At 37.7% G+C, this 27,571-nt stretch overlaps 1 protein-coding gene and 1 pseudogene across 1 annotated transcript in view; both read right to left on the bottom strand.

Moving 5' to 3' along the window:
• Window positions 1-3,769: 3,769 nt before the first annotated feature.
• The window catches only part of WWTR1 (WW domain containing transcription regulator 1), a 136,020-nt gene continuing 112,218 nt past the window's right edge, over window positions 3,770-27,571 (bottom strand). The window contains exons 5-7 of the mRNA XM_004682116.2: window positions 13,123-13,256; window positions 11,035-11,147; window positions 3,770-7,161 (exon numbers count right to left, since the gene is read on the bottom strand). Coding sequence (XP_004682173.1) covers window positions 6,977-7,161; window positions 11,035-11,147; window positions 13,123-13,256 — 432 coding nt within the window. The 3' untranslated portion in view covers window positions 3,770-6,976. The remainder of the gene's footprint in view (window positions 7,162-11,034; window positions 11,148-13,122; window positions 13,257-27,571) is intronic.
• Window positions 9,813-10,315, bottom strand: LOC105853620 (annotated as a pseudogene).

Genomic DNA, 27,571 nt, shown 5'->3' with positions numbered 1-27,571 from the left:
TTTTGTTTTGAACACTAGGTGGTGCCAGAGACTTCTCCCAAGTAAGTTTTCAGAACTGGGCTTATTTACACAAGTCTTTGCGGGGGTGGGGGGGAGGAGCACCAAAAGGAAAACTCACCAGCTAGTCTCCCTGCCAGCCAGCCTCCTGCTACAACAGCACTGCTGCTCCCAATTACCCACCTGTTGATCTTTGTAGTCTTCCGGTGTCACAGGTTTCTTCCATATCAGCTAGCTTTCGCCTACCCTACAAGCAGCTGCCAAGCCAGCCGCCAAGCAGTCTCTCTTTACCTCCTGGGCTCTATACACTGGTGGTACTGGTGGTAGTGAAGAACAGGTAGAATAGTTGCAAGTCTCACAGCTGTGCTTGCCACCTTAAGACCAAGCCTTATCTCTTTACCTCCTGGGCTCTATGCCCAGGTTCTGGAGGGGGTGGGGTGGGAGTGTTGGGGGAAGCAGGTGGAAGAGTTGTAAATCTCCCAGCTGTGGCCCTTCCAAGCTGTTGTAGTGCTCCTGGATTGGAGCTACCTACTCGGAGCTCCCCAATCGCTGAGTCTCCCTCAATTATCCATGATCTAGCAAGTCCAGAGTGCCTTCAGTTGGATTGACGCTGGTAATATCTGTGTCTGTGATCCGTTTGGAGGCTTATCTGTCTTGTGTGAGCCTGGAGGTAGCGAGCTCAGCGTTCTCACTCTACTTCCATCTTGCTTCTCCTCCGGAATGACTTTCATCAGTCTTTGAGACATCTGGAATTCAGTGTTAAATGTGTGTGAGCATTTTACTGTGAACAATATCTGAAACTTCTGAGATTTTTTCAAAAGCCTTTAGAAATGATGGAGAATTAAAATTTGCTTTGGTAAATGTGGGGGCATTCCAAATAAAGTTCTTAGAGAATTCTTTTCTAAGGTTCTGAATGTACTAGACTTTCTGGACCATCTCTGAAATAAATACATTTTTTTTGTTAATGCCAGAACTGATAGACCCATCTCACACCAGTGAGTCATAATTTTGTCTGATCCTGATTTCATATTCATTTTAATACATGGCATATCTCTGCTAGACAGTTAAGTATCCTTTTAACATAACATCTTGTTAACCTACAACATCTTTCATAAGTGTTCCCAATGGAAGTATTGTTTTGATGGCCACACAGTATTTAATCATAGTTTAAAAAAAAAAAAAAGTGCCCCAAAGAAGAGTTTGTAAATAGTGGTTATGGTTATGAAAGTTAAACCAAAATGACATCAGAGTTTCTTGCTTTATTCCTGACAGGATGATCTACCTGTTATTTAAAGGTCTGCTATATCAGCTCTCCCTGGTGGCACAGAGAGTTAAAGCACAGCACAGCACTAAGAAGCTAAAGTTACTTCCACATGAGTTCAAGCTCCACCTGCCCTGGAGGTGACCCACATGGCGTGGCAGGCCTCTCCTGACCCACCTGCTGCTCCCCTCAGCAGTGTACCTGTCGATCTGCTTGTTCTGCTCCCCACTCTGTCTCTGGTGAATCCTCTCACCGCCCCTGAACCTTTGGCCTGTACCCCAGTTCTGTATGCACAAATAAATAAATCTTTTTTTTAAAAAAGGCTGCTATATCTGGGGAGATCCATGTCTTTAGGAAAAACTTTTCCATTCTTTGAACATTGGAGATCAACATAGACTCCAGGACACAGGAGAGAGATAATAAACATTTCATGGATCAAGAGGTTAGTAGAGAGAAATGTGGGATGATGTGGACCAGAAGGAAGGGAAGTAACAGAGAGTAAGCCAATATCTCTGATGAACAGAACAAAAATACTTAATAAAATCTTAGCAAACTGAATTCCACAATATATTAGAGGACCATAAATCATGACAGAAGGATTTTTTCCAGAGAAGCAAGAATGGTTCATAATTCATAAATTAGTCAAGGTAATTCATCACATCAGCAAAGATTAAAAAATCATATGATCCTAACGATAGAGGCAGAGAAATCATTTGAGAAAATTCAATACCCATTTGTGATAAAGTGTCCAAATAATGGGGATGGAACAAACCTCAACAAAATAAAGGCTCATATGATAAACACACAGCTAACATTATTCTGAAATGTGAAAAACTGAAAGGTTTTTCTCTAAGATCAGATATAAGACAAGAATTCCCCATTAAACACTTCTCCTTTACACAATATTAGAAGTCTCAGCAATAAGGCAAGAAATATATAAAAAGAATTCAAATGAGAAAGAAGTAAAATTACCAGCATGTGCCAATGACATATAAGAAAAACCTAAAGACAACAGAATAGAAATTATAAGAAACAATAAATAGGCTGCAAAATTAATTTACGAAAGTTGGTTGCATTCTTACACATAAACAACAGATTGGAAGAGAAATAGAAAATACACACAAAAAATAAGTATTTCCTACTCATGGATTAGGAGAATTAACATTGTTAAAATGGCTATCATAACAAAAGCAGTATACAGAATCAATGCAATTTCTGTAAAGTTTTCAATTGAATTCTTCAAAGAAACAGAACATTATTGAACTTGATATGGAGTTACAAAAGATATCAAATAGTCAAAGCAATCCTGACAGAAAAGGAGGAAGAACAGAGGTATCACTCTGAGATTTCAAACTACATTACAAAGTTATAGAAATCAAAGCCATATGCTATTGGAATAAAAATAGGGCTAAGTGATGTTGTACTTCTAAGATCAAGTGCAAGGAATCCTGGAGGAATATGGGTGACTTGGTGATAAGTGCACTGTGGTAACATATATTTCAAGAGTATGCATCATATATAGTGTTATAAAGCAATGTTATCTCAATAAAAATGAAATATAGTGTCAGGAATATGTAGATATTCCTAGATATGTAGTATAGTATGTAGTAAGGTAATATGTATCCAGTGTTTTTGCATAGTGACTGGCAGAAAGTTTATACTCACTGGGTATTAGTAATATCATTACTATTAAGGGGAGAAGGATTTTTTTTCTCAAAACAGCATGCTTAATTGCTTTTCCTTTGCATAGAATATAACCTAAGGGAAAAAAATATAATTTATATAATTTTAAAAATCCAAGACTTGGGGATAGAGTTTTTACTTTTTTCCTTTCTATGTGTTGTAATTTATTACATATTACTTAAATTTGATATTTTTTGAAGATATATGAGACTTAAACTTTGGAATGTTGGTGAATTGCTGCCACCAGTATCTTTTTTTACTGCTGTTTAGCTCGATGCTTCTACTTCAAAACACCCCTCTGTTCTCACCTAACATATCTGTCTGTAATGGACAAAGGTATCCAGACAGTGAGATTCAAAATACTCAATGGACAGAGAAAACAGTCACAAGCCTATACTCAGAAGGGATGACGGGTTGTTTTCAGTTTTGACAGAAAGAAGCCAGACCATATTGTTAATAAGACTAGAAAGACTTGAATCGTAGGACTCTGGTATCTTCTGTGAGGGTATTAAAAAAACAGTATGATCTTATATATATATATATATACACACACACACACGTTTAGTGCCCATTTGCACACAAGCCCACAAACACACACAACCCTTCCCCACCCCCAAGAAATCTCAATGGGCTACTTCAAATAAAGTGAAAACCAGAATTCTATGGATACTTAAAAAACTGAAGACCAGACATTTAAGCCCAAAACACATTTGTCTACTAAACTTTCTTTCACTGCCTGTCAGGAGGGTTACATAGCTTCTCTTCAGTACCACCAGAGACCTCAGTAAAAGGAACGCATCAAATAAAGAAAAGACAAAGCCCCAAGTGGAAATTCAATTGTATTTATTTTTCTTATACAGAATCAGACAAGTCAAAACCAGCACCAAACTCTAGGTAACATGGTTTTACCTGATTGATTTGGCTGCATACTTTCTGTATGCATAGCTTCTAAGTTAAAAATAAACACACTTATGTCATATTACAAAATGTGGAAATAATTTTTTAAAAGTTAAAGAACTAGCATATAAGTGATGTAATGCATTAGGGAAATAGTCTCTGTCAATAGCCCATTTTCCCAATTAATCTACAATTTCCTTTTTCTAAAAAACTTAATTTATTTATATAAAAGTTGAACTTTCAAAAATGACATTCTAATTATGTAATGAGAACACAACTTCTAATTAGCAACACTTCTCTCACTCCAATAACCTCCTCCAGAGGACTTGAAGGCCACTCTGGGGTTCACATCACCCCCAGTACACTAACAATTTATTGCTGTTTTACATTCTTTTCATATATTGTGTATATCAGTGAAAGAAATGTCATTTCATATCTTAAATTCTATGATAAATCACTAACAATTAATAGTATTGCAAAAGGTTTTGACAATGTATTTACTTCAAGAAAATGTAGTTTTTCCAGAAAAATATTACTTTAAAAGCAAGACTTCTGAAATAATTTTTCAATTTCAATTTTGATTATGCCTTTACTATGGCAAGGTTATTAGATGAAATGGTATTTACTTATTGACTTAGAACTAAATCGAGTAGAAATCCTGGTAGTTATTTTCTAATAAGAAATAAAGTCTAAGTAGCACCTTACCTTGAATTCTAGAGGGGTTTATAAAATGGTATCAGGAAATCTTTTTAAAAATTATTCTTACTCTAGATTTCAAACTTTATTGCTCTCTAACAAAGTCCATCATTGATGGTCTTAAAAACAAACAAAACTTTTTATCTGATTTTATCTCTTAGTAAACACATAGTCAGGGTCTGTATCTTATGCTAGGAAAATACTGTGTTCATTAATAAAGGTTCCAACTAATTTCACAAAAAAAAAAAAAACTTCTAGTATTTTCTAATGCCACAAGCTTACTAGGAAATTACTTCTAAAAGTTGATAATACATCATCATTATATCTACCTTTAAAAAAAGGGATATTCTTTAACATTTAATAACCTGAAAATGAGTCTATAAAAATATTTTTTAAAAAATACAGTAACACTGCTCAGTTTTGTTAGGTCCCTTGTCTTTTTTTTTTCCTTTTTCTTAGAATGTACAACTTTTTGCAATTTTTGCTAATAAAAGAGAAAAAGAAATAGTGCTCCCTTCAATTTAGTAGCAACCTAAACACCTACCCCCCATCTCTCTCAGTGGATTTAGAGAAAGAATAGGAGGAACGTGACTCACTTGAGGAAAAAGCCATCATTTCACGGTGTTGGAAGCAACAGCAGGTTCATGGCCCTGTCCACACTCATTCTCAGCATCTGCGTGAACAGGGCAGTCACAGCCCTGCTCCCTTTTCGGACACTAAAGTGCACTAAGGCCCTCTTTCCCTCGACAACAGTTTTGGCTGAGGCTGTAGGAGAAAATGATTGCTTTGTTCTTTCCGGGCACCTCTCCTACCTCCTGCTCATCTTGCTTTTGGGATACTATTACAAGTCTGTTTCCCTTTCACAATTAGTATCCTTTCCACCAGTTTCTTTCACTTTACTGCTTCATCTCTGACCTTTTCACTTACTTTCTTTCCAACAAGATAAAATGGATTCTGTCCCCTTGTGTTTGGTAGATGGAGAAGAATCTTATTTAAGATCCCCAACAAAAAAGCCCTCTTGGGAATAAAAAGTTTCCTCTAAGAGACCTGAATCATTAGTGTCTTTCAAAACAGATATGAAATTCATAGATTATAAATAATGTCAGTTCAAAATATTAAACAGCTAGGACTTCATAGGCAATGCAGTCGGAGTGCACACCAGGTGAACAGGATGTGTTCTTTCAGTCCTTAAAAGCTAATAATAAAACGTTTTTGGTTATATAAGAGGTATTGAGTATATATTTCATGCCTTCTTATACTAACTGTAGCAAACAAAGTTAGGATAATATACTTAGACATCAGACTTCAGAAATATATGTCTCCACCGTGTGCCTTCAGAAGGCAGGTTGTTTTTTTTTTTTGTTTTTTTTTTTTAACGTCAGTCAGAGATCTGCTTCATCCTTCAAAACAGTTTCATAGATAAAATTATCTTAAATGTTTGAAATTTTGAAAGCAAAACACATAAGGTTCCAGAGTTTAAAAAGCAACAGATTTCTGGGTGCACCCACCCCACCCTCAGGCTGGAACCTATGTTGTCCTGATGTTTTCTGAATAATTTCGAAAGACAAAAATACCATTGTTACTGATTAACCAAAAGCAGTTAGCTGCTCATTGGCATCCACAAAATTACTAGTGCTCTATAAAATAAACACCCAATTCTAAGCTGTAATTTTAAAAAGATCCAACTTTTGCAGTTTTAAAAATTTTTGTTTTACAAATGCATATAATTAGTACCAAACTGGTCTCTTTCAGAAAATCTGCATTGCAAGAATGGTGACTAAAGCAGCAATGTCTCTCCTGCTGAAACACTAGTTGCCTAGACACTGGGTAATGAAATCACAAAGGATAAACTACAAGAGGACTATGTGTGCCCATGTAAATGCAGTCATCAGAACTATCAGAATCAGTATGAATTCCAAACTGTACTGTGTACATACAGCAGAATCTTACTATCCATACATGATTTTTAAAGCTCAAGTTAAATACTTTAAAAAGTATTAGTACTACTGTCATCAGCATAGTTTTTCAAACTGCAAATCAGGTCTAATTTTGTGTTCATTTCCTGGACCAAGCTGCCTGTCAGAAGTCACTGCTTGTGGTCAGTTTTTATGGTCTATAATCAATATGTGTGTAAATGTCACTGATACATATAAAAGCAAAAGAGAACAGAAGCAATTCTGCATTATCAGTTCTGCAGAAACAATTCTGCAAAACCCACTGCAGGAATGCGGGTTTGCAAAATTGTAAAGAAAATATTTGTGTTTAACTTGTTACTGTCAATCAAATCCAGGCACTTAGTAAGCTGGCCACCTGGAAAGGAGGGAGCATGAGTCATGAGGCAGGGAGTGGTTCACCTGCCTACATCTTCTGCTCCCTCGCATTTTCCAAGAGGCCCAGGAAATGTCAGGCAGGTCATGCTGCATCCAGTTACAACGGCACAGACTACAGCCAGGTCAGAAAGGGTTCACTTTTGTTCAGAGCAGACTCTACATCATTGAAAAGTGGGATCAGATCTTCAGATTCCAAAGTTCCTAGGTCAACGTTTGTTCCTGGAAGACAGTCAAGAAAATCAGAGAATCGGGTCTGCTGGGGATTCATGTTCATGGGCGTCTGTCCTGTGTTTTCTCCTATAAGAAAATGAAAGGAAACCGTTTTTAAAGTTCTTGAAAGGAATAGGACAGATCAAGTGTCAATGTAACTCTAGCTTCATATTTCACTGGGTCTACATTTAAGAGCTTATATTGCTGCAGGTCTAAAATGTTTCATCTATGCAAGACTTCAGTTACCATGTCACTGTACTGAATTGGTGGTGTTCACTCATCAGAGACTCAGGGAGGCCGTCTGGGTCTTGGTAGATATGATCCAGAATGGATAAGTTCAGGAGGACGGGAAAGAAGCATGAAGGCATCAAGGATCTCTGTGACCTCTGCTCTGTCCTTCCCGTAACATAACCATGAGAAGCTGCTTTGTGAAAGCTACCGAAGCTCTGACTTTTACATTACACAGAGCTGGAGTCTAGTCATTTCACTGTAAGCTTTGGTTACCCATCATCATATCTCTATATGTTCAAAGATAGTCGTGAGGAGTTGCTCTTAACCAAGTTAACCATGTTTTAAAAAGCTGACTTCATTGATATCTCTCCAGATCATTTACGAAGTCTGTTATAAAATGGTTTCTGCAAAATGTTCCCCTCCCTCCACATAGAAAGATGTCCACATCTATCATTCCTACAATACAGATGAGTCACAATGTACACGAGCACATTAAGGTTTGAAAACTCTTGCAGTAAGACATCTGTTTCATTTCACTTAAGCTACTATAACCTGGTCCTACTCGGACAGAATTTATCCCACGATAGAACTGGAGTGTGCAGAACATAACAGAGAAAATGCCGTTCTACAGGGGAAGTTTATTGTGTGAGATACAACGTTAAATGTAGAACATATGATCTCTACAAATGACAGCACAGCGGTAACTGCATTGACCTTTATGCATGAAACTGTTTTTTGCTAAGACCTTAGATCCTCTTAACTTCTCTGGCCTTCAATTTACCCATCTGGAAATTGGGATTATAGAACTTTCTTCACAAATTGAGTGATATCGATATGTCTGTCACACATCCATAGCAATGAGTGTCGTTCATATGTACAAATTTATATACATACACAAATAAATAAATGTTTTCTGATTGTCCTGTACGAAAAATCTAGGAACTCAATCATTGTTAATACATAATATTAGAACAACAGGGTAATTCAAAGAGACCAGCTATTTTTCTGAAAAACTGAAATACACATCAAACAACTGGGAGCTTTGATAGATAAGGTTTAAGTTTTTATCACAGTATCATTTTTAAGAAACTTGTTAAATTAGTCACAAGTAGGCTACTTACAAAGCATCCATAGAAATTGTACAATTCTGAAAAAACTAGAGAAAATGCATTTTCTAAGGAGAGAAATTATATCTTTCCAAGTGATCAATGAGATACAGTCAAACTGTTTTGATTTTGGAGAAAGCAAAGCTGAATAGATTTTCTGTAACTTACAAAGGTATTGACAACTCTTTGGCAATAACGTATAATATTTTTTGTTGCAAAAGACAGCAATTTGAAAAAATAAGTCAGGTTCAACCATATGACCTCTATGACCTCAAAACAGAGGAGGAAGTCCAAAGTTATTTTTTTCCTACCCACTAGAGTGCTTCAGATGGAAATGAGGCCTTAAAATTTCCAGTTGCAATCACTCATCTTTATTGAGTTTCCATTTTAACTTTCTAATGACACAGAATACATTTTTTAGCCTAACAAAACTCTATTTTTTTCTGTAAAAATTTTTCTTCTTGCCCTTCCTTCTCATACTTGGAAAGCATGCAGAAACCAATTAAGCCTTTTTGTTAAGGTTAACAATCTTAAAATGTCTCTTTAGAGCAATCCTGCAATCTCAGTAATCTTTCTGGTCTTTGTAGTTTTATGTATTTAAAATGTAGGAGACAAAATCAGGCAATTCTTAAAATGGTGTGGTTATTGCAGGATAATCCAGAATGATAGGTGACTTCCCAACCGTTGCTCTTGCTATTTCCTTTACACTGTCCTCATCTCAAATCCAGCCACTGCTTCCATGTATGTTTGGCCAAGGGGAGAGGCAGAGACAGTTCACACCCATTCAGCAATTGGTCCACAAGTCTACCAGCCCTTTTCCAGCCACACCTGAATTCCATCCACTTGGATTTTCCTTGCTTCATCTGTTATTATAATTATATTTCTTCCCTTGAGAAGATTTGATGCTATTTCCTATAAAATCTTTACAGAGGTGACCCACACCTCAAAGGGCTGACACTCATTAACCAGGCTAAGTTGGTACCCTACCATTTATCAAGTCTATTCTGTACTTCAACCTCTTAGAAGGATAAGGGAACTCTGTAGCAAGCTCTAGGGTGCATAATTCCCTATGCCTCCTGGAAAGGATGGCAGTACTCCCATTTTATACGTGAGAAATCTGAGGCCTACTCTGGTTATATCACCTATCCAAAATCGCACCAAAGGTAGCAAATGTTCACTCAGGTTGTCCGTCAGCAAAGATTATGTCCTATGTTCTTTTTAGAATATCCTAAATTCCATGTTATAGCTTTAAAACATTCCCTGTTTACATACTAGAGATCATTTTAATAGAGGTTTTTTTTTTTATTTTTTGCTTTAAACATTTTTTGGAAAGGGCCAACCACATTTCTATTTGATTGAAAAACATTTTTATAACCCAGCGGTCCTTTCTTCCTTTTTTCATACCTGTCATGCCCTGAATTTACAGGTGGGTAAACTGGTGGGTTCCTGCAGCTCAGGCTCTTTCCCACTGCTTTTCACACAGTCTGTTTCTCTGGGTAGAGCAGGCTGGCGCTTTAGTGGAACCCAAGTACTATTCTCTTTGGCTTCCTGTTTTTCTAATAATTTGCTTTCATATACTTCACACAACTATCTCAGCTCTTAGAGTGCTTAATATGCTCAATATGAGCATTAATTATTTTGGCAAGAATCTTGCCCTTTCTTATTTGTTGACAACAATGCCAATTGCATGTTGGGTAGTGTTACAAACTATTCAACTGCTGGCATGGTAACATTTGTGGGGCACTCCATTTTGAACTGCCCCATTCCCTTGATGGCTACAATAGTTCCTTTCTTGTAGATCCACATGTATGTGGCCAAAAGAACAACTCCATGTTTTCTAAAAGGCCTAAAGAAAATATAGTGGGGGGGGGGGGCGCTCTTGTTTTTCCCATTGTGTTGGTCATTGTGGTGACTTAATGGAAAATGGTTGATCCAACTGAAAAGTTCTTTTTTTCTCTTTTGATGTCAAGTTTAGATTCAATGACTCTTGGTCACTCTGTGCAATTATGAAACATGTAAATGATGTATGCAGGAAGATTTCAAGCAAATGTCCTGATGTGCTACACTCCTAAGCTCCCTGTCTGAATTGGACTTAGGTTTCAGCAATAACTTGGCTTCAGACACAAAGAATAGTCATCTAGGAGCACAGTCAACACACAGGGGAAAGCGACTATTTTCATAACAGAACAACTAATTTCCTCTCTGCAGTGATAACAGAGGAGAAACTTGCAGGACTAACTCCAGTAGTAGATATCTCTGCTGACATTTATTTTGGGATCTAGAATACCTACTGGGAGTTTATGATTTTCAGAATAAAGTCTAGATTTGGCCAATAAAATAAAATTTAAGTTTTGTGATTGAAAGTTCTTTTGACAGAAGAGAAAAGGGAGAGGTAACCCAGCCACTGGCCTTCTTAATAAACTCTGGCCCTTCCTGGTAGCTTCTACAAATAAAGTTTTATATATGGACAGAAGGTTTTAAGTTCTGCCTTGCTTCACATAGGCCTCACTCACATTTTATGTTGCTGAAAGTAAGCATTTCTGGTTGGATTTGAGATGTTAGATGCTTAAAGATACGATTTCAAATGCAAACACACTGCGAATCCTTGCAGATTCTGTCCTACCTGTGTCCATTTCATCCATATTGTTGAGAAAGTCCTCCGGGGTGGTAGGGACACTGTAACACCCCAAGCCCAGGCCACTGTCAGTGCTCTGTTCCCTTGAGTGATAAGGCCCTCTGGAGAACAAAACATGGCGAGACCTCAGTGTGAGACACTAAAGATATTTCAAAATTAATACAGTCATGAAAATTTAATACAGTCACGAAAACTCTAAATTAGTGAAACTTGAAAATGTGTCGAACTTTTCAGCTATGGAAGGGCCAGTGCATCTCCTTTTAACTTTGAAACACCCAATATCAATGAAATTAATAAATGATATGCAAATAAACCTGGCATTCATAGTCAATTGATATTGACTTCCTTTTTATCTCAAAATAACAATTTGAAGAATGTTCTATATGTTACACCATTTATAGAAAATTTAAAAAAAGAAAACAATAAGCAATAGGCAAAAATATGAAAACATGTATAATGGGCACATACCGATTTCTGAAAGTGAAGAAGTAAAGAAAACTACTTGAGTGGTGGGGAATGAGTTTAAATATTAACCACAGTGTTTTAATTATTATAAAAATAAGATTGATAAAATACGGCAAATCTGGGTGTTGAATACATGGTAAATCTTACATTATCTTCATACTTTTCTGTAATTTGAAATACTTTTACATTAACAATTTAAAAATCCCTTTCCTTCATTGCAGTGCTGTTTGTTTTTGTCTGTCTCTATTTTTAATAACTTCCATAATTAAATTTGCTAATTTGTCAGAAGCATCTATGGAGGAGGGGAGGAGAACAAACACAGGAAATAGAGCACTGCCCTTCATCTGGGTTTAAAAAGCACAATTAAAGTTGACAAATAATATTCATGAAGATAATTTTGGCTAAATTATCTTTTCTTTCTACTCCGATGTTTCACATTTTAAAACCTCATCTCTTTGTTTTATTTTTTATTGTGAAGCAATTTTAGACTCACGACAGAGGATGTGAAAGGATAGGGACGCACATTTCTGCAGTCTCCCCAGAACATCTTACACAGCTACAGGACAGTTATCAAAAACCAGGAAATTGTATAAAGTGATTACATTAGACTTATTTAATTAACCTTATTCCATTTTATCATAAAAATCATTTCTTTTTTTCCCTACTGGCATATAACATGCTTTTACCTCCTTATTAACTATAGAAAATCATAACGTTCTTCTTAAAAATTGCCATCCTATTAAAATTCTAAGTTCATTCCCATTTTAAAATTATTATTCACATATCACCACTTTATTTTACAAATAAGTTTTATGTTAGCAACATTAGTTTATAACATTATAACTGCTTATTAGTTTATGGCATTATATGAACTGTTGATAGCATGTGGAAATAAGTTTTTAAAGCTTGAATACTTTAGCAAGAAAAGTAGATCTAAAAAGTTACAATTTTATCTATCACAATTACTTTCTCTAGGTATAAGCTCCACAGTGTATAGTGTTATAAATCAGCATCTCCATATACTACCTTACGTTCACCACTAAAGGTCTAGTTTCTACCCTAGATCTACTCAACGGACCTCAACTATGGATGGAAACTAAAAGGTGGTAAAAGGTAATGTGTAGTGAAATAAGCCAGAAGGACAAAGAAAAATATCAGGTGATTTAACTTATAGGAGGAATCTAGGGCAACCAAATAGGGATCAAAAATATATATAATAATAATAAATAAAAGACCAAAATTATCAGGCAACTATAAATCAGAGACATTCTGCAGGAAAGGGGGAAGGAGAGGGATCCAAACAGGGGTGGAGAGAGCACAAGGGATATGGTGACCCTGTACGGGTGAACTGGTGGTGGGAATTTTATGGAAACTACACCTGAGAAGAGAAAGCATACACTGAACAAAAATGAACAATGATCTAAAATATGTATGAATGAAATGATTAAAATAAAGGTACGTGGCTTCCTCTGCTTTTACTTTTTTCTGCTATCTCTCTTTACTTTCTCCTTCTAGTCTCATACTCTTTTTCCAACATAAACAAAGACCTATTGTGCTGCAGAGCACATAACAAAGAAAGAATAAAATAGGCGCCCCCAAATGTTAACTCACCCATTGAGGAAAGGATCAGAGCTATTATTAGAGATGGATCTCATGTCTGAGGTCATGGTAGGAGCATTGGCAGCAGCCTGCACTGCTGTCAGACTCTCAGCTTCCATGGGCAGCTGTCTACAGAGGGCAGCTTCCTATGGGAATATAACAAAGGAGGCGAGAGTTACTCATACTTTATCACAAGCATTGGAGCAAAAAATTCTTCACAGAAAAACATTTCACCATATACAAAGTGCTTTGTATTCATTGCCATGTGTCAAAAGTCTTCAGTGTTCTTTCTCCTAAGAAAGTCTTCCAGACATCAGTCACTTTCTCACAAAGGTATGAGTTCAGCTAACATTTATCCTCAGGGCACTAACTTTGTGACTACCACACCCATCTAATTGTTTAAATACCCAAATCACACAAATGTTTCTGAAGACACTTCCTCAAAGACAGGCTATTTTTATCCTTGATCCCCAGACAAAGTGTATTCAATCAAAATAAACGACAACTCTGGACTTGTAGGTAGATTCTGGTCTTTGCTATTTACAGGCCTGTAAAGCTGAAGGGTGAATTAAACCTCTACACTAAACAGTTATACATCAATGGTCAGGCCAGCAAAACAACCAGTGTAAACGTTTGTTGGTCAAACCTTTTTTTCAATATGACCAATTATTTTGTTGATTTGACTAAAGTGGCTGAAGGTTAAGGACCAAGGCAAATCCAATCTAAGTCCCAGTAATGAACTGTTGATAGCATGTGGATTTCACCAGCAAAGGTTGGAATTAATTTTTTTTAAAGCTTGATTACTTTGGCAAGGAGAGTAGATCTAAGAAGTTATGATTTTATCTGCTACAATTACTTTCTCTATGTGTAAGCTCCACAAACTCTCATATTTTGAACAGGAAACAAATTCTCAAATTTGCTGCTGTACCTGAATAACTTATGTTTGTTTATAACTCATACCCAAATGCATAGTTAGGTTCTTCCCACATGCCTGTAATTTTCCACTTTCCAAGTTAAAGTCATAGTGTCCCCACCTCTCAAATCCCCATATTATTGTTACAATAGCAAACAGAACATTTAGGAACTAAATACCAGTATCTTTGTTAGATATCTTCTAGCTCTAACATGCTATGATTTGACAGACCTATTGTCTAGACAAGCCCTAGTGAAGTCATCTGCTATAAAAACTTTGGGTTACTAGAGTTCATTGTACTGTTACTAGGAGTTATTATAACACAACCCATAAAGCATGGAGACCTGATTGATAAGAAACTGAATTTTTAACTTGTAGTGCAATAAATGGATGCACCAGGATGGAAAGGGCTCCTGGGTCACTTCTGTTCACCCACATTGAAAATCATCAGAATACTTAATAGAAATTTTGTTCAGTAAACTATGAAAAGAAAACCAAAAATAGATTTTTTTAAAACGTGGTTTTAGTCCATAATTGGATGTGACTTGTGAATATATTTAGGAAAACTGAATTGCTTTCTGATAGTTGTTTTATTTATTTTTTAATAGCTAGAGACTTTGCTATAATGGTCTATTGGTTATGGCTATTTTTTTTTTCGGAGGGGAGAAGGGAGAGGCCAAAGCTGTCACTGATATAGGTAATCCTGAAGGAACTGGCTTAAATCTGCAGAAGAGTGAGCCTCCACCTACAGAACTCCATGCATCAGTTACTTCAGTACTAGTGTTTCTAAAGAATGGGATCTCCCCCATCAGGTGAAGTGGCCATAGCGTACACATTGCCAAAAATATGATAGCCCTCCACCAGTCCATTGTGCTCTCTCCTTGCCCTGTTTGTTCCTCTCTATCTTCCCTTTTGGATACTTGAGTTCTAATGTCAGCCCTCAAGGGTTGGTTTTACAGTTTATCTTTGACCCTTTGTTTGGTTTCTCTATATTCCACATTAAGAAAGATTATTTGATATTTATCTTTCTCCTTTCTGGTTTGTTTTGCTTATCATAATCCTTTCCAGCTCCAACTGTGTTTTCATGAATGTCATGGATTTATCCTTTTGACTGCTGAATAATATTCCATTGTGTTCAATACATTTTCTTGACCCATTCATCTGTTTGGGGGCACTTAGGTTGTGTTTCCATAGCTTGGTATTCTATACTGTTGGAATAAACAAAGGAGAACAAGTTTCCTTTTGAATTAGTATTGTCATATTCTTCAAGAAAATATCTAGGAGTTGAATATCTATCTGGGTTATATGGCAGGTCCACATTTAATATTTTGAGAAATTCCTTTCCCTAGAGACTGTAGCCTTCTACATTATCTCCACACCGTAACCAGCATTCGTTTCTGGTCTTTTTGATATGGACCATTCTCACAGATATGAGTGGGAGCTCACTGTGATTTTGATTTGCCTTTTCCTGATAAATGATGATGAACATGTTTTTTTAAGATTTATTTATTTATGCATACAGAACTGGGGTACAGGCCAGAGGTGCAGGGACAGTGAGTGGATTCACCAGAGACAGAGTGGGGAGCAGAACAGGCCGACTGACAAGTTCACTGCTGAGGGGAGCAGTGGGCAGATCAGGAAATGACTGGCACACCATGTGTATCACCTCTGGAGCAGGCGGGGATCGAACTCATGTGGAAGTGGCTTTAGCTTCTTAGTGAGGCACTTCAATCTGCTGTGCCACCAGGGAGGGCCCGATGATGAACATTTTTTCAGGTGCCTGCTTTACAATTTCTTTGAAAAAAAAAAAAGGTGTCTTTTAGCACTTCTGCCCATATTTTGATTGTGTTATTTATTTTTTGTAGATATCTTTGTATATCAGTCCCTTGTCAGATGTATGGCTTGCACAAATTTCCTCTACTCAATAATGTGTCTCTTCATTTTAGCTAAAGTTTTGTTCCCTGTGCAGAAGATTTTAGTTTTATGTAGTCTGTTTGTTCTTTTTTTGTTTTCCTTGCTGCTGGAGATGAATCTGAAAGACAACACTGAAGCTTATGTCATAAAGTATTTTGCCTATGTTTTTCTCTATGCATTTTATGGTTTCAGGTCTTAAATCCAAGTTTTTTTATTTATTTTGAGCTGATTTCGAGTATGTTGTGAGATAGTGGTCTACTTTCCTTTTTTTTTTTTTTTAAGATTTATTTATTTATGCATAGAGAACTGGGGTTTGAGTCAGAGGTGCAGGGGGTGGTGAGAGGATTCACCAGAGACAGAGTGAGGAACAGAACAAGCAGATAGATGAAGTACAGTGCTGAGGAGAGCAGCGAGCATGTCAGGAGAGGTCTGCTGTGGCATGTGGTTCACCCCTGGGTTTGGGGATTGAACTCGCACTGAAGCCGCTGCAACTAGTTTGCAATGCTCCGTCCTAACCCAATGCGCCACCAGGGAGAGCTCAGTGGTCTTCTTTCTACATTACTAAATGCTTTATGAATTTCAGTAATGTTTGTTCAATTTCTTTGAAGAGTGTATTTGAGATTTCTATTGACATTTTTTTTGAATCTGTGTATTGCTTTTTGTGTAGGGTGGCAATTTTGACAATGGTGATTCTTTTGCATATGGCTGTTTAGTTTTCCCAATACCATTTATTGAAGTCTTTCCTTGTTCCAGTGTGAAATTTTGGCTTCTTTATTCCAATAGGTGAATCCATGTAAGTTTATTTCTGAGGTCTCACTTCCATTTCACTGGTCTGTGTGTCTGCTTTGTTCCATAACTATGCTGCTTTAATTACTAAAGCTTTATGGTACAGTTTGAAATCTGAAGGGTAATAGCCATCAGTCTTCCTCTTTTTTTGACAGGACTATTTGGGATATTATGGCCTGTTGAATTTCAGTAATGTTTGTTCAACTTCTTTGAAGAAAGTCATTGAGTTTGTTATTGACATTGTTTGGAATATGTATATTGCTTTTTGTGTAAGGAGCAATTTTGAAAATGGTGATTCTTCCAATCTATATGCAAGGAATTTCTTTCCATTTCTTTGTGCTGCTTCTACTTCTGTTAACAATGCCTTACCAAGTTTTCTTTGCACAAGTCCTTCACCTCCTTCATTAGGCTTACTACTAATTAGTTATTTATTTCTTGGTGAGATTGGCAGTGGGGTCATTTTCTTAATTTCTTCCTGTTTAGCTCATTGTTTGCACAGAGGAAGATAACTGTTATTTGTATATTGATTTTATATTCTGCCAATTTGGCTTATTGTTTCAATTTGGTTATTTTAGTGGAATCTTTAGTGCTCCATATATACACTATCATGCTATCTGCAAATAATTAACTTTCTTCTTCTTTCCCAACTTGGATTCCTTGTATTTCTTTCTCTTGTCTATTTGTTCTGGTTAAGACTACTATCTTGAGTAGTAGTGATGAAAATGGGCATCCTTATCTTGTACAGACCTTATGGAAAAGCTTTCATTTTGTCACCATTTAGAATAATATTAGCTGTAGGATTTTCATATGGCTTTTACTATGTTAATGGAGTTTCCATTTATCTTGTTCTTCAAGAGTTTTCACCATACTTATCAAATGCTTTTTTGGCATTAATGTGCTGAACTATATTGATTGATTTTTAGATGTTGACGCATCCTTTTGTCCCTGGTATCCCACTTGGTTAGGGTACACAGTCCCTTTCATGCACTGTTGGATTTCATTCACTAACATTTCATTGAGGATATCTGCATCTGTGTTTATTAGAGAAGTTGGTCTCTAGTTTTTTTTTTTTTTTTTTTTTTTTTTTTTGTGTGTGTGTGTTGTCTTTGGTTTTGGTATTAGACTAATTCTATCCTCATAAAATGTGTTTGGAAGTATTCCTCCTCTCAATTTTCTGGAAGAATATTAGGAAGATAGTCTTTAGTTTAGCTTTGAAGGCTTGATAGAACTCATTTGTGAAACCATCTGGTTCTGGGTTTTTATTTTTTGGTACAGTTTTGATTACTGTTTCAGTTACCTTGCTTTTGATTCGTCTGTATAGGTTTCTATTTCTTTCTTATTTAATTTCAGAAGATTGCATAATTTCACAAAAATTCCCATCTATTCTAGGTTTTTGACATTGTTGGCATATAAAAATTCACAGTACTCTCTTTTCTTCCTCTGAATCTCAACAGTTTCTGATCCTTATTTGAGCTTTCTCCCTTTTATTCTTAATAAGCCTACCTAGAAGTTTATATATTTTATGCTTTTTTATGAAGAACAAGCTGTTGGTATCATTCATCTTTTCAATTGTCTTGTAGATTTCTATTTTATTTATTTCTTCACTAATTTTCATTATTTACTTTCTTTTTGTGATTTTTGGTTTTGTTTGTTCTTTTCTAGTCACTGTAGATGAGAGATAAGATTATTTATTTGAACTTTTTCTTGTTCCTGATATGGACCTCTACTGCTAGGTACTTCCTTTAATTACTGCTTTTGCTAAGCCCTACAAATTTTAGATTGTTGTGTCTCCACTGTCATTTCTTCTTTGATTTCCTTGCTAATCCAATAGTCCTTTGGCAGTTGTTCAGTTTCCATACATTAGAGCATGTCTCTGCTTTCTTTTGGCAATTGATTTCCGTTTGATACTTCTATGGTCAGAGAAATGTCAGTACAATTTCATTATCTATGAATTTACTGATACTGCCTTGTGACCTGATATGTGGTCAATCCTGGAGAATGTTCCAGGAGCACTGGAGAAAAATGTATATTCTGCTTTTGGGGTGGTGCACATGTGGTCTAATTCTATTGTGTCTTATCCATTTTTCAATAGATTTTTGTGATTTTTTCCCCCATTGTTTAAGAGTTGATAGTAATTGACTAGTATATTTTGGTGCTCTTTTATTTGGTAAGACTCAGTGATGATTGTTACATCTTCCTGATGATTATATAATGATTCCTGTTGCTTTCTTAAGTATTATTTTCAGTTTTCTGTTCACTGATTTTGTTTCTCAGGGCAATCATGGTTTTGAATTTTCTTGTTTATCATCAGACCTGTTTTTCTGTATTTCCTCTGTGTTCCTTGAATTTATGGCAAGTTTGCATGCTATATCTGATTGAAAGGGCGGCTCTTTCATGTCTTTGCTATTGTGTTCCAGAAATTCACTCTTTCTGTGTTGCACTATTCCTATGAGGACTTGTGAACATTTGTTGTATTTTTCCATCTTCTCATTTTGCTTTCAGGGTCACATTGATGTGGGTGGGGCTTCTTTAGGGTGTGACATCATCTCCCCCAGCCCCACTTCGGCACTGGGCCAGGATCCAGTTGCTGATGTCTGTACAGGGCCTTGGGGCCTTGGCTGCAGACCTATACCACCTCCCATGTGCAGGGCTGGGCATCCACACTGATTACCAGTGGTCCTGCTGATAGCAATTTCTACGTGGCAAGTAGTATGCACTAGAAATCTTCTTCTCTTAATAACGTTTACCTGAGGGCCTCATATAAAAGAATGGGGATTGAACCTGGAATGAGCCACCTAGTGTCCACCAGTCACCGCTCTTCAAGCACGCTCACCCAAAAGCATTATGTAAATGGTATAATTTCCAGTTTCTTATAAATGATAAAAATAAAGATTCTTTGGGCAATAACCAGCATTATCCAAACACTCAATTCTAATTCAAATATTGTAGACTCTAATTCTTCTGAATAAATTTAAGGCTTATCCCTAAACATATATCCTTTTAAACATTCAAATTGATGAGATGGTTGCATTTCTTTAGGTTTAACAAAATTTTATCACCATACAGCTTTAGAATACTTGCTGAATTTGCATTAGCAGGTGTTCTGAATTTAAATACAATTAGAAAAGTTTCTGGAATATCATTGTGTAGAAAAATATATGCAAATATATAATGGTATGAATAATGCTCATCTACAATTTGAAAATAAAATGTCAAAATTATAAATTATCAGAAACTAGATATGCTGTGCATATGTCTAAGTTTTCCTCTTCATTTAAATAACTCTTGGCATATTTTAAATAGGTATAAAACAGATTTTTGAAAGAGTATTGTGTGTGACTAAGTATAAATAAAACTCAAAAGCACTCCCCAAATGCAAGAACCTCTGTTATGTTAGGAAAATATTTCAGAGTGCCATTTCACATCTGTTCCCTCAATTTTGATCAAGTTTCCCCTAGTTACTCTGAAGACTTGACCTCCATGTCATCTGAAGAGGTAATCCTGTGATTTGCCTGTAGGGGGCTCACAAAATTATTTTCAAAAGGCAATGGCTCACAACTGGAAAAGAATACACAGAGTGCTGCTACATCTACCTGAACAGTCACTTTGAGATATAAATTAAGCTAGTCTGAGTTACAAAGTTATGACAGGGCAATACTGCCCAAGGTTATTGGGTTGCAAATCACTCTATACAATAGTCAAATTGCAGATGACATTGACCCTGGCAACCCCCAAATTCTATCCCACCTGGAGGGTTGGTCCTCAAAACCCTGCATGGCAGCTCTGCCCACCTCTCTTACTTTGTCTCTCACATCCACCCCTCGCTGCTTCTCAGCACTCCTCTCACTTCAGCATCTGCACCAACTAGTCCTTCCACTGCCAACATGCTCTGACGATCTCCCCAAAACTCCCCCCTCACTTAGTATCTGTCTCCTACAGATCTCTTAATCTGAATTAATTCTTTTCAGAGCAACTTATGTGTCCTTCCCAACAGAATATAAGCTACAGGAAGGGATTGTGTCTGTCATGTTCCACTTCTTGTAACATCCAGATGTAGGGTCAGTACTCCTAACTATTTGCTTAAGGAATAAATGAAGAATATTATGGAATACAAATGGAAATATTTTAAAAGGTGATTATCAACAACTGAGAGCATTTAAATTCTCATCTTCAACCACAAAATAATAAACTTACATACATCCCACGTAGGCAGGTACAAACCCCATTCTCATGGAGTGGTCCCAGAGCATAAGTCCCTGGTCCTTGCAGAAAAGATGAGCAGGAAGGCGAGAGGCCCAGGAACAGGGTTCCTCCGACAAATCTTCCTTTGAACCAGGCCTTGCCGTCTTCCAGACAGTTATTTAACCTCTCTGGTTCCCATTTATGAAAATGGGGAAATGACAGTTTCTGCCTGATCGGGCTGCTGTGGTGATCAAGTGAGGAAATGCACCTGTGGCACTCAGAGCAGAGCCTGGCACCAGACATGGCATAGAGATAATGTAGTGGACACTAACTAAGTTTTACTATTAGTATCATTTTATTCCATATTCTAATCTCAGAAAAATAATAGAAAACAAAAATAGAGAATCTTAAAAAATTACACTTGTAACTTAAACCTAATCCAAAGTGAAAGGTCTAATTCTTCTTCCTTGGGAGATTTAAACCAAAGTGTGGAATATATCATTATGTGTCACCAGAGCAAATGTGTTTTTTTTTGAAGGAAGGAAGGTGAGGATTATAAATCCTTGTTAATAATATAAAATTAGCTTTTAATATATATATATATGGAAAACAGTGAGAAACTCCATTTCACCTAATTTTATTTTATGCTAGAATAGCTGCAAATTTAGAAATCTTGTCTCTTTTGCTCAATGAAATATTTTCCTACTTCTGCTCATGGATTGAAGTCATAAAAGAGCAGTACAAAATCCAAGGTTTGAAAAAAAAAAGAAAAAAGACTAATATAACCTTATTGACATATCCCTATATGAATTTCCCAGTAAGAGCAGATTAAAAAAAACTAAATGTAGGCATAAAATTAACCCCCAGATTAAGTATGCTTTGGCTGCCATACAACACCCACTGGCCGGTGCAGGCTGAAATGAAAGGCAAACAGCTGACTTCAGTTTGACCAGAAAGCAGCAGTCAAGACACTGGAGCTAGCTGAAGAAGCTGCTGCAAGGTGAACAGATGGACACAGCAAACAAGACCACACTGAGGGTCTAGGATATAACTCAGGCCTCCAACTCAGAGCCAGCTGCACACTGCCCTGACCCGGCACTCTGGCCTTACTTCCTCTGAGTTGAGGCAGAGTGACACCTGCTGACCTGGAGGCACAGTCCAGACTCTCCCGAGCCTCTCATCTACCACCTGTGCAGTTCAGTTGGCCTGTTCACAGAGGCCTTCCCTTCTCCACCCCCACCTCCAGGCCCTCCCAAATAAGGCTTCAGTTTCCCAGGCTCCTGTGTACTAGCCACATGTCATCTCGCCCTATCTGCTATACCGCTATTCCCACAATAACATGCCACTGCTTCTCTCCCTCCCAATCTGACACATCTAAATAAACATGCCCAGTAAAGCACACCTAACCTGCTGGACACCTAACCTCATCCCAGAGTAGGCCTTCTCAATAATACCAAGCTTTCTCTTAATATCATTACCACCTTTTCCAGCTCAAATTCTGATTCAACTGTCTCCCTCGGTCCTCACATTTCATTCATTTGTATCTGCATTTATTTTAAAAATACAATGGAAACTACCAGATACCAGGTATTGTGCTCCTTAACAAAGATACAGAAGTGAACGATACAGATAGAGCCCTGCCTCATGGAGGAGTTTAGGGCAGGAGGTTGACAGCAAAAAATGACAAATGACAGGGAAGAGTCAAGCCTGCAGGGACCATGTGCCTGATCATTCCACACTCCAGTGCTCCTCTTTGCCTCCAGGAGCAGTTCTGCATTGCTCTCTAGACATCCCACTGCCCTACTTTCCTCCAACCAACTCCATCGGTTAAGGTTGCACTCAGGTCTCTGTTGTATACTTTGTTGTGTCTACAAAAAGTGGCCAGAGGCGGCAAATTGAGATGGGGAAGGACTGGGGAGGCATGTCCTGTAAAGAAGCAGGGAGCTGTCTTATTAGTAATCTGTGCAGAGGTAGAAACTGTTTCGCAATTTGTGTGGCTACTGGTCACTAGAATTCTCAAACAGTTGTTGAGGGTTAAATGCTTTTGGAATGTTGAGAGCTTGGCACAAAAGAGAAAATATCTCTGCAATCAGCAAGACTAGAGTCAAATCCCAGCTCACCTATTCCCTAACTGTGACAGTTTAGACCAAATTCTAAACCCTTTCAGATGGATATTCTTGACAGCATATCCATCTGAAAACAGATGGATTATAAAATCGACCTCCCAAACTGTTTAAAAAGATTAAATAAGCATATTTCTAAAGAACTTAGCACAGCAAGGCACCTATAACACCAACAATATATCTCTACTAATAGTGTCAAGTGGTCAGAAGGCAGAAACATAAGTTAACACTTTCATATTATTTAGTAGGTGTGATAAAACACCGTTTTAAGTGTTTTAATGTGCTATTTGTTTCATCCTCATGACAACTCAATTGTCTCCAATTGGCAGGTGAAGAAATAGGGAGATTAAGCAATTTCCCCAGGATTTGGAGCCAGAGTCTATTCTTGTAAACATGACACAATGTGGTAAAGAGACGGCTGAGGTTGACAGAGCTCAAATTTTCAGCCCTTTCCCCACTGGCTATGGGATCTGGGCAAGTTAGTTCATTTCTCTGAGCCTCTTTTCCTGGCTATAAAATGGAAATGTCAATCCCCTTACTTCAGACAGTTTAAAGAAGGAGTTAATGAAATGGCCCATTTAATTATCCTGAATTGGGAAAGTGACTGATTGATTCCATGATCCTTTTAACGTATATGGGTGGAGCTAGTGTTCTGGGAATTCATAGCACATCAAGCAAAGTTATACAGATTTTAAAAGTCACTCTCAGAAAAATCTGGAAAGCTGCCCATGCTAACTCCACCCCTTCCCTCCTTACACCACAACTTTATTTTTTCTCTAGGGCCAAGCTGGGGCTGAAAAGAGTGTTGCAAAACAAGGACTTTTGAATCTCTTGAAGAGTGTGTGGAGCTTGCTGAAACAGGTAAGTGCGTGTAGGTTTAAAAGAGAGAGAGTGAGAGAGAGAAGAAAACCCTCTCCAAGGAGGAGGTGGTGTGTGGCATAGCTGGGAGGGAGAGGGGTGTGAGAGACAAATGCGGACTTGTAAGTTGATGGTGTCGCTGGAAGCAAACCTCAAACTCCTCTCCCTCCAGTTCTCCACTGGCCTGCAGCCTGCCTGGGGAGGAATCAACAGAGGAGGTGAGAGGGTAAACAGTCTTTGAAAGTGTCCTGCAGCCCAGGTCTGTCCTTGGCTGAGGAAGCTGTGCCAGCCAGCTCCTGCCCTCCCTGGAATGTACTTCAAAGAGAAACGAATGACAATAACCTCTCCTGAGGGTGTTCTGCTTGATTTAAGCCTGTGTGGTCAGGGATTCTACAAAAATGGAAGATTGGATTGTTTTAATTATAGAGGGTGGGGTGAGTAGAAACAAAAGAAAAAAATAAAGACAATATTTTGAAATCCTAACATTAAAATAGTTATTCTGGTGCAGAGAAGTTGCTCTTTCTGCCAAAGCCCTGAGGGACTTCAGAAGCAGAACACTGAATTATTTACCTTCCTTATAGGAAAAAGAAATAAAATAAAATTTCTTTTTTAACTCTGTGCCAAGAGATTCTAGAAATTCACTGTCATATTTCTTGGAGCCTCCCTTTTTTCTAAATACCTCATCATACACGCTCGGCTGCCTGCCTGTCGCTATGAAAGAATAGTTAACACTGACACTTATGGAAAGACATTTGTTAAATTCATAACTATTTCCATGGCCTGTTGTTGCTCTTTTAGCTCAGGCTGTGTTAACAGCCTTGTGTTCTTCTATAATTTCTGTTGTTCCTTGGAATCACATTAAGGAAAACATTATAATTTAGATATTCTTCTCTCGTCACTTAAAAAACATAACTGAATGTATTTTGTAATGGGGTATTTCCTCATACCGTAATGATCTTGTTAAAACATCAGAAATAAAAAGCTGTTTTTCCTTTGTGCAGACTTGCTGAGCCTTCATCTTGTAACATTTTTTCAGTAAGGTTTTTAAAAAAACTTTATTGGTTTTATTTCTCAACAGTATAGGACCACCAGGGCATTTTAGAAAATGGATTATTTCTGAGACATGTGGACAAATAAAAACAGTTGATACAGATTAGCATGGAAGCTCTACGAGGGGAGGGACTTAATGTTTTCACTGGTGTTCATTTTAGTACCTACAGCTTTTTTTTTTTTAAAGATGTGTTGTTGTTTAAAGATTTATTTAAACAACTGAGGTACAGGCTAGAGGTGTAGGGGCGGTGAGAGGATTTACCAGAGACAGAGTGGGGAGCAGACCAGGATGATGGAACAAGTACTCTGCTGAGGGGAGCGGGGGCGAGGCAGGAGATGTCTGCCAGGCCACGTGGATCACCTCCGAGGCCAGGATCGAACTCACACTGAAGTGCCTGCAGCTGGCTTTTGTGTGCTGTGGTTTAACCTGCTGTGCCACCAGGGAGGGCCTAGTGCCTACAGCTTTGATGGACAAATGAATGAGTGGACTTAAATAATCAGGCAATTCTAGAGCCACTTATCTAATGATCAGCTGGTGTGACCTTTTATGTCTCAGTCAAGCTTAAAACCAAATTCTATAAAATACTTCTCTAAAAGTTAAATTATAGCCCCATGTCATGAAATAGCCACCATTTATGCTTCATGGTCTGCTAAAGGGGACATTTTTTGAACTCCCTAGGTAACTATTCTTCACAAGACAGAAAAAGAGCTTAGCATTTCCCCAGTCCAGAACTGTTCACAGCAGGGTGTGTCCCTGCCTGGGCCCTCAGTCTGGACAGGCACAGAGGCCAGCCAACTGGCTGGCCAGACCGGTAGTGACTGTCAAGTTGAGCAGAAATCCACAGGACCTGCCAGAAGAATTCCAGGGCCGCCTTCCCAAACCCTCAGTCTTGGTCCTTGTTGCCCTGACAACCAAAGGCCAGGCTTGGTCAGCATTTTTGTTATGACAAGGGGATTCTTGTGGGCCCAAGGAAAGAATGGGGTAAAAAAAGTGGCCCTCCCTGGTGGCGCAGCGGGTTAAAGCACAGCACTGAGAATCTAAAGCCGCTTCCGCATGAGTTCGATCCCCGCCTGCCCCGGAGGTGACCACATGGCGTGGCAGACCTCTCCTGACCCGCCCGCTGCTCCCCTCAGCAGTGTACTTCGTCGATCTGCCTGTTCTGTTCCCCACTCTGTCTCTGGTGAATCCTCTCACCACCCCTGACCCTCTGGCCTGTACCCCAGTTCTGTATGAATAAATAAATAAATCTTTAAAAAATAAAAAAATAAATAAATAAAAAAAAAGAATGGGGTAAAAGCAGTGCTGAATTTACCTTGGAATAATAACAGGATGTCAACAATGCAGCCCCTGAGAGGGGCAGGGAGAGTGAAGGCTTTTCCACAAGAGTCTTCTTCACCCAGGGAGCTGTCAGGCTTGTTGGAGGTTAAGACCTTCTGGACAGAAGTTCCTTTTCCCATTATTTAAATGAATAACACACACACACACACACACACACACACACACAAATACTTTCCTCAGATAAAATCATTATTTTTTTTTAATGTGGGTAAATAGGAACTGAAAAGCCTGTATGTTAGTTTTAAAGTTGAATTAAAAAATAAATTCTCCAGTTCATTGAGTAGCATTGTAAGTATTCCTTTATGAAACCAAGAAAATATTGTATTGATTTTTAAGCTGCTAGAAAAGAATATTGTATCGTCGTTGTGGATATGTATGTGGTTCATATCATTTTGAAATTTTTGACCAGTCTTGTTGTTGAAAGGATTCAAGACAGCTTAGGACAGAAAGATCCAATGTCACAGCACAATTTCCAGGGAAATAAATGATTTCCCAGTAAGTTAAGAAGATAAAACAGCAATGAGTTAGTATATTATGGTACAGGACTTTGTTTTAAAAAACAAAAGACAACCACGAATACATATAAAGACTACAGAGAAATCTTCATAGCCAGTCTTTCTAGGTAAGAATGTGGGTGATTATTAGGTTCTTTGTTTTTGAGTGTTTTGAATATTTTTTTAAAGAAGATTTATGCATATAAGAATTGGGGTATAGGCCAGAGGTGCAGGGGTTAAGAGTATTCACCAGAGACAGAGTAGGGAACAGAACAGGCAGGTTAACTGAAGTACACTCCTGCAGGGAGCAGCGAGTGGGACAGGAGAGGTGTGATGCACCATGTGGGTCACCATCCTGGCCAGGGGTCGAACTCATGCTGCAGATAGCTTCACAGTGCTACGCATTAACCCTCTGTGCCACCAGGGAGGCACTATTTAAGTATGTTCTACAATGAATATGTTTTCTTTTTGTTGTGTAATAATTTTATTTCATTATTATTTTAATTTAAATTTAGTAAAAACCCCCTCTCGGTAGTCTGTAGTCTGGAGTTTTTACAGCTACATACGATTGTGAAATAGTTGTCTTAATCAAGAACCAGAACTGTGTGATTAACCCCCTGCCCCAAATTCTCTAGTACTGTTCCTTTGTAAAGCAGCTCCCTCATCCTACACCTGGCAACTGCTCATCTGTTCTCAGTATCTATAGATTTATTTTTTCCAGAATATCACACAAATGGAATCATACATTATGTAGTTTGGGGGGTTGGGTTTTTGTCAATAGCAAAATATACTCTTTTATCAC

Source organism: Condylura cristata, unplaced genomic scaffold (assembly GCF_000260355.1).
Source record: "Condylura cristata isolate star-nosed mole 26May11 unplaced genomic scaffold, ConCri1.0 scaffold00014, whole genome shotgun sequence".
Taxonomy (NCBI): Eukaryota; Metazoa; Chordata; class Mammalia; order Eulipotyphla; family Talpidae; genus Condylura; species Condylura cristata.
Note: the sequence above shows the minus strand (reverse complement) of the source record. Positions and strands in the feature narration are given on the sequence as shown.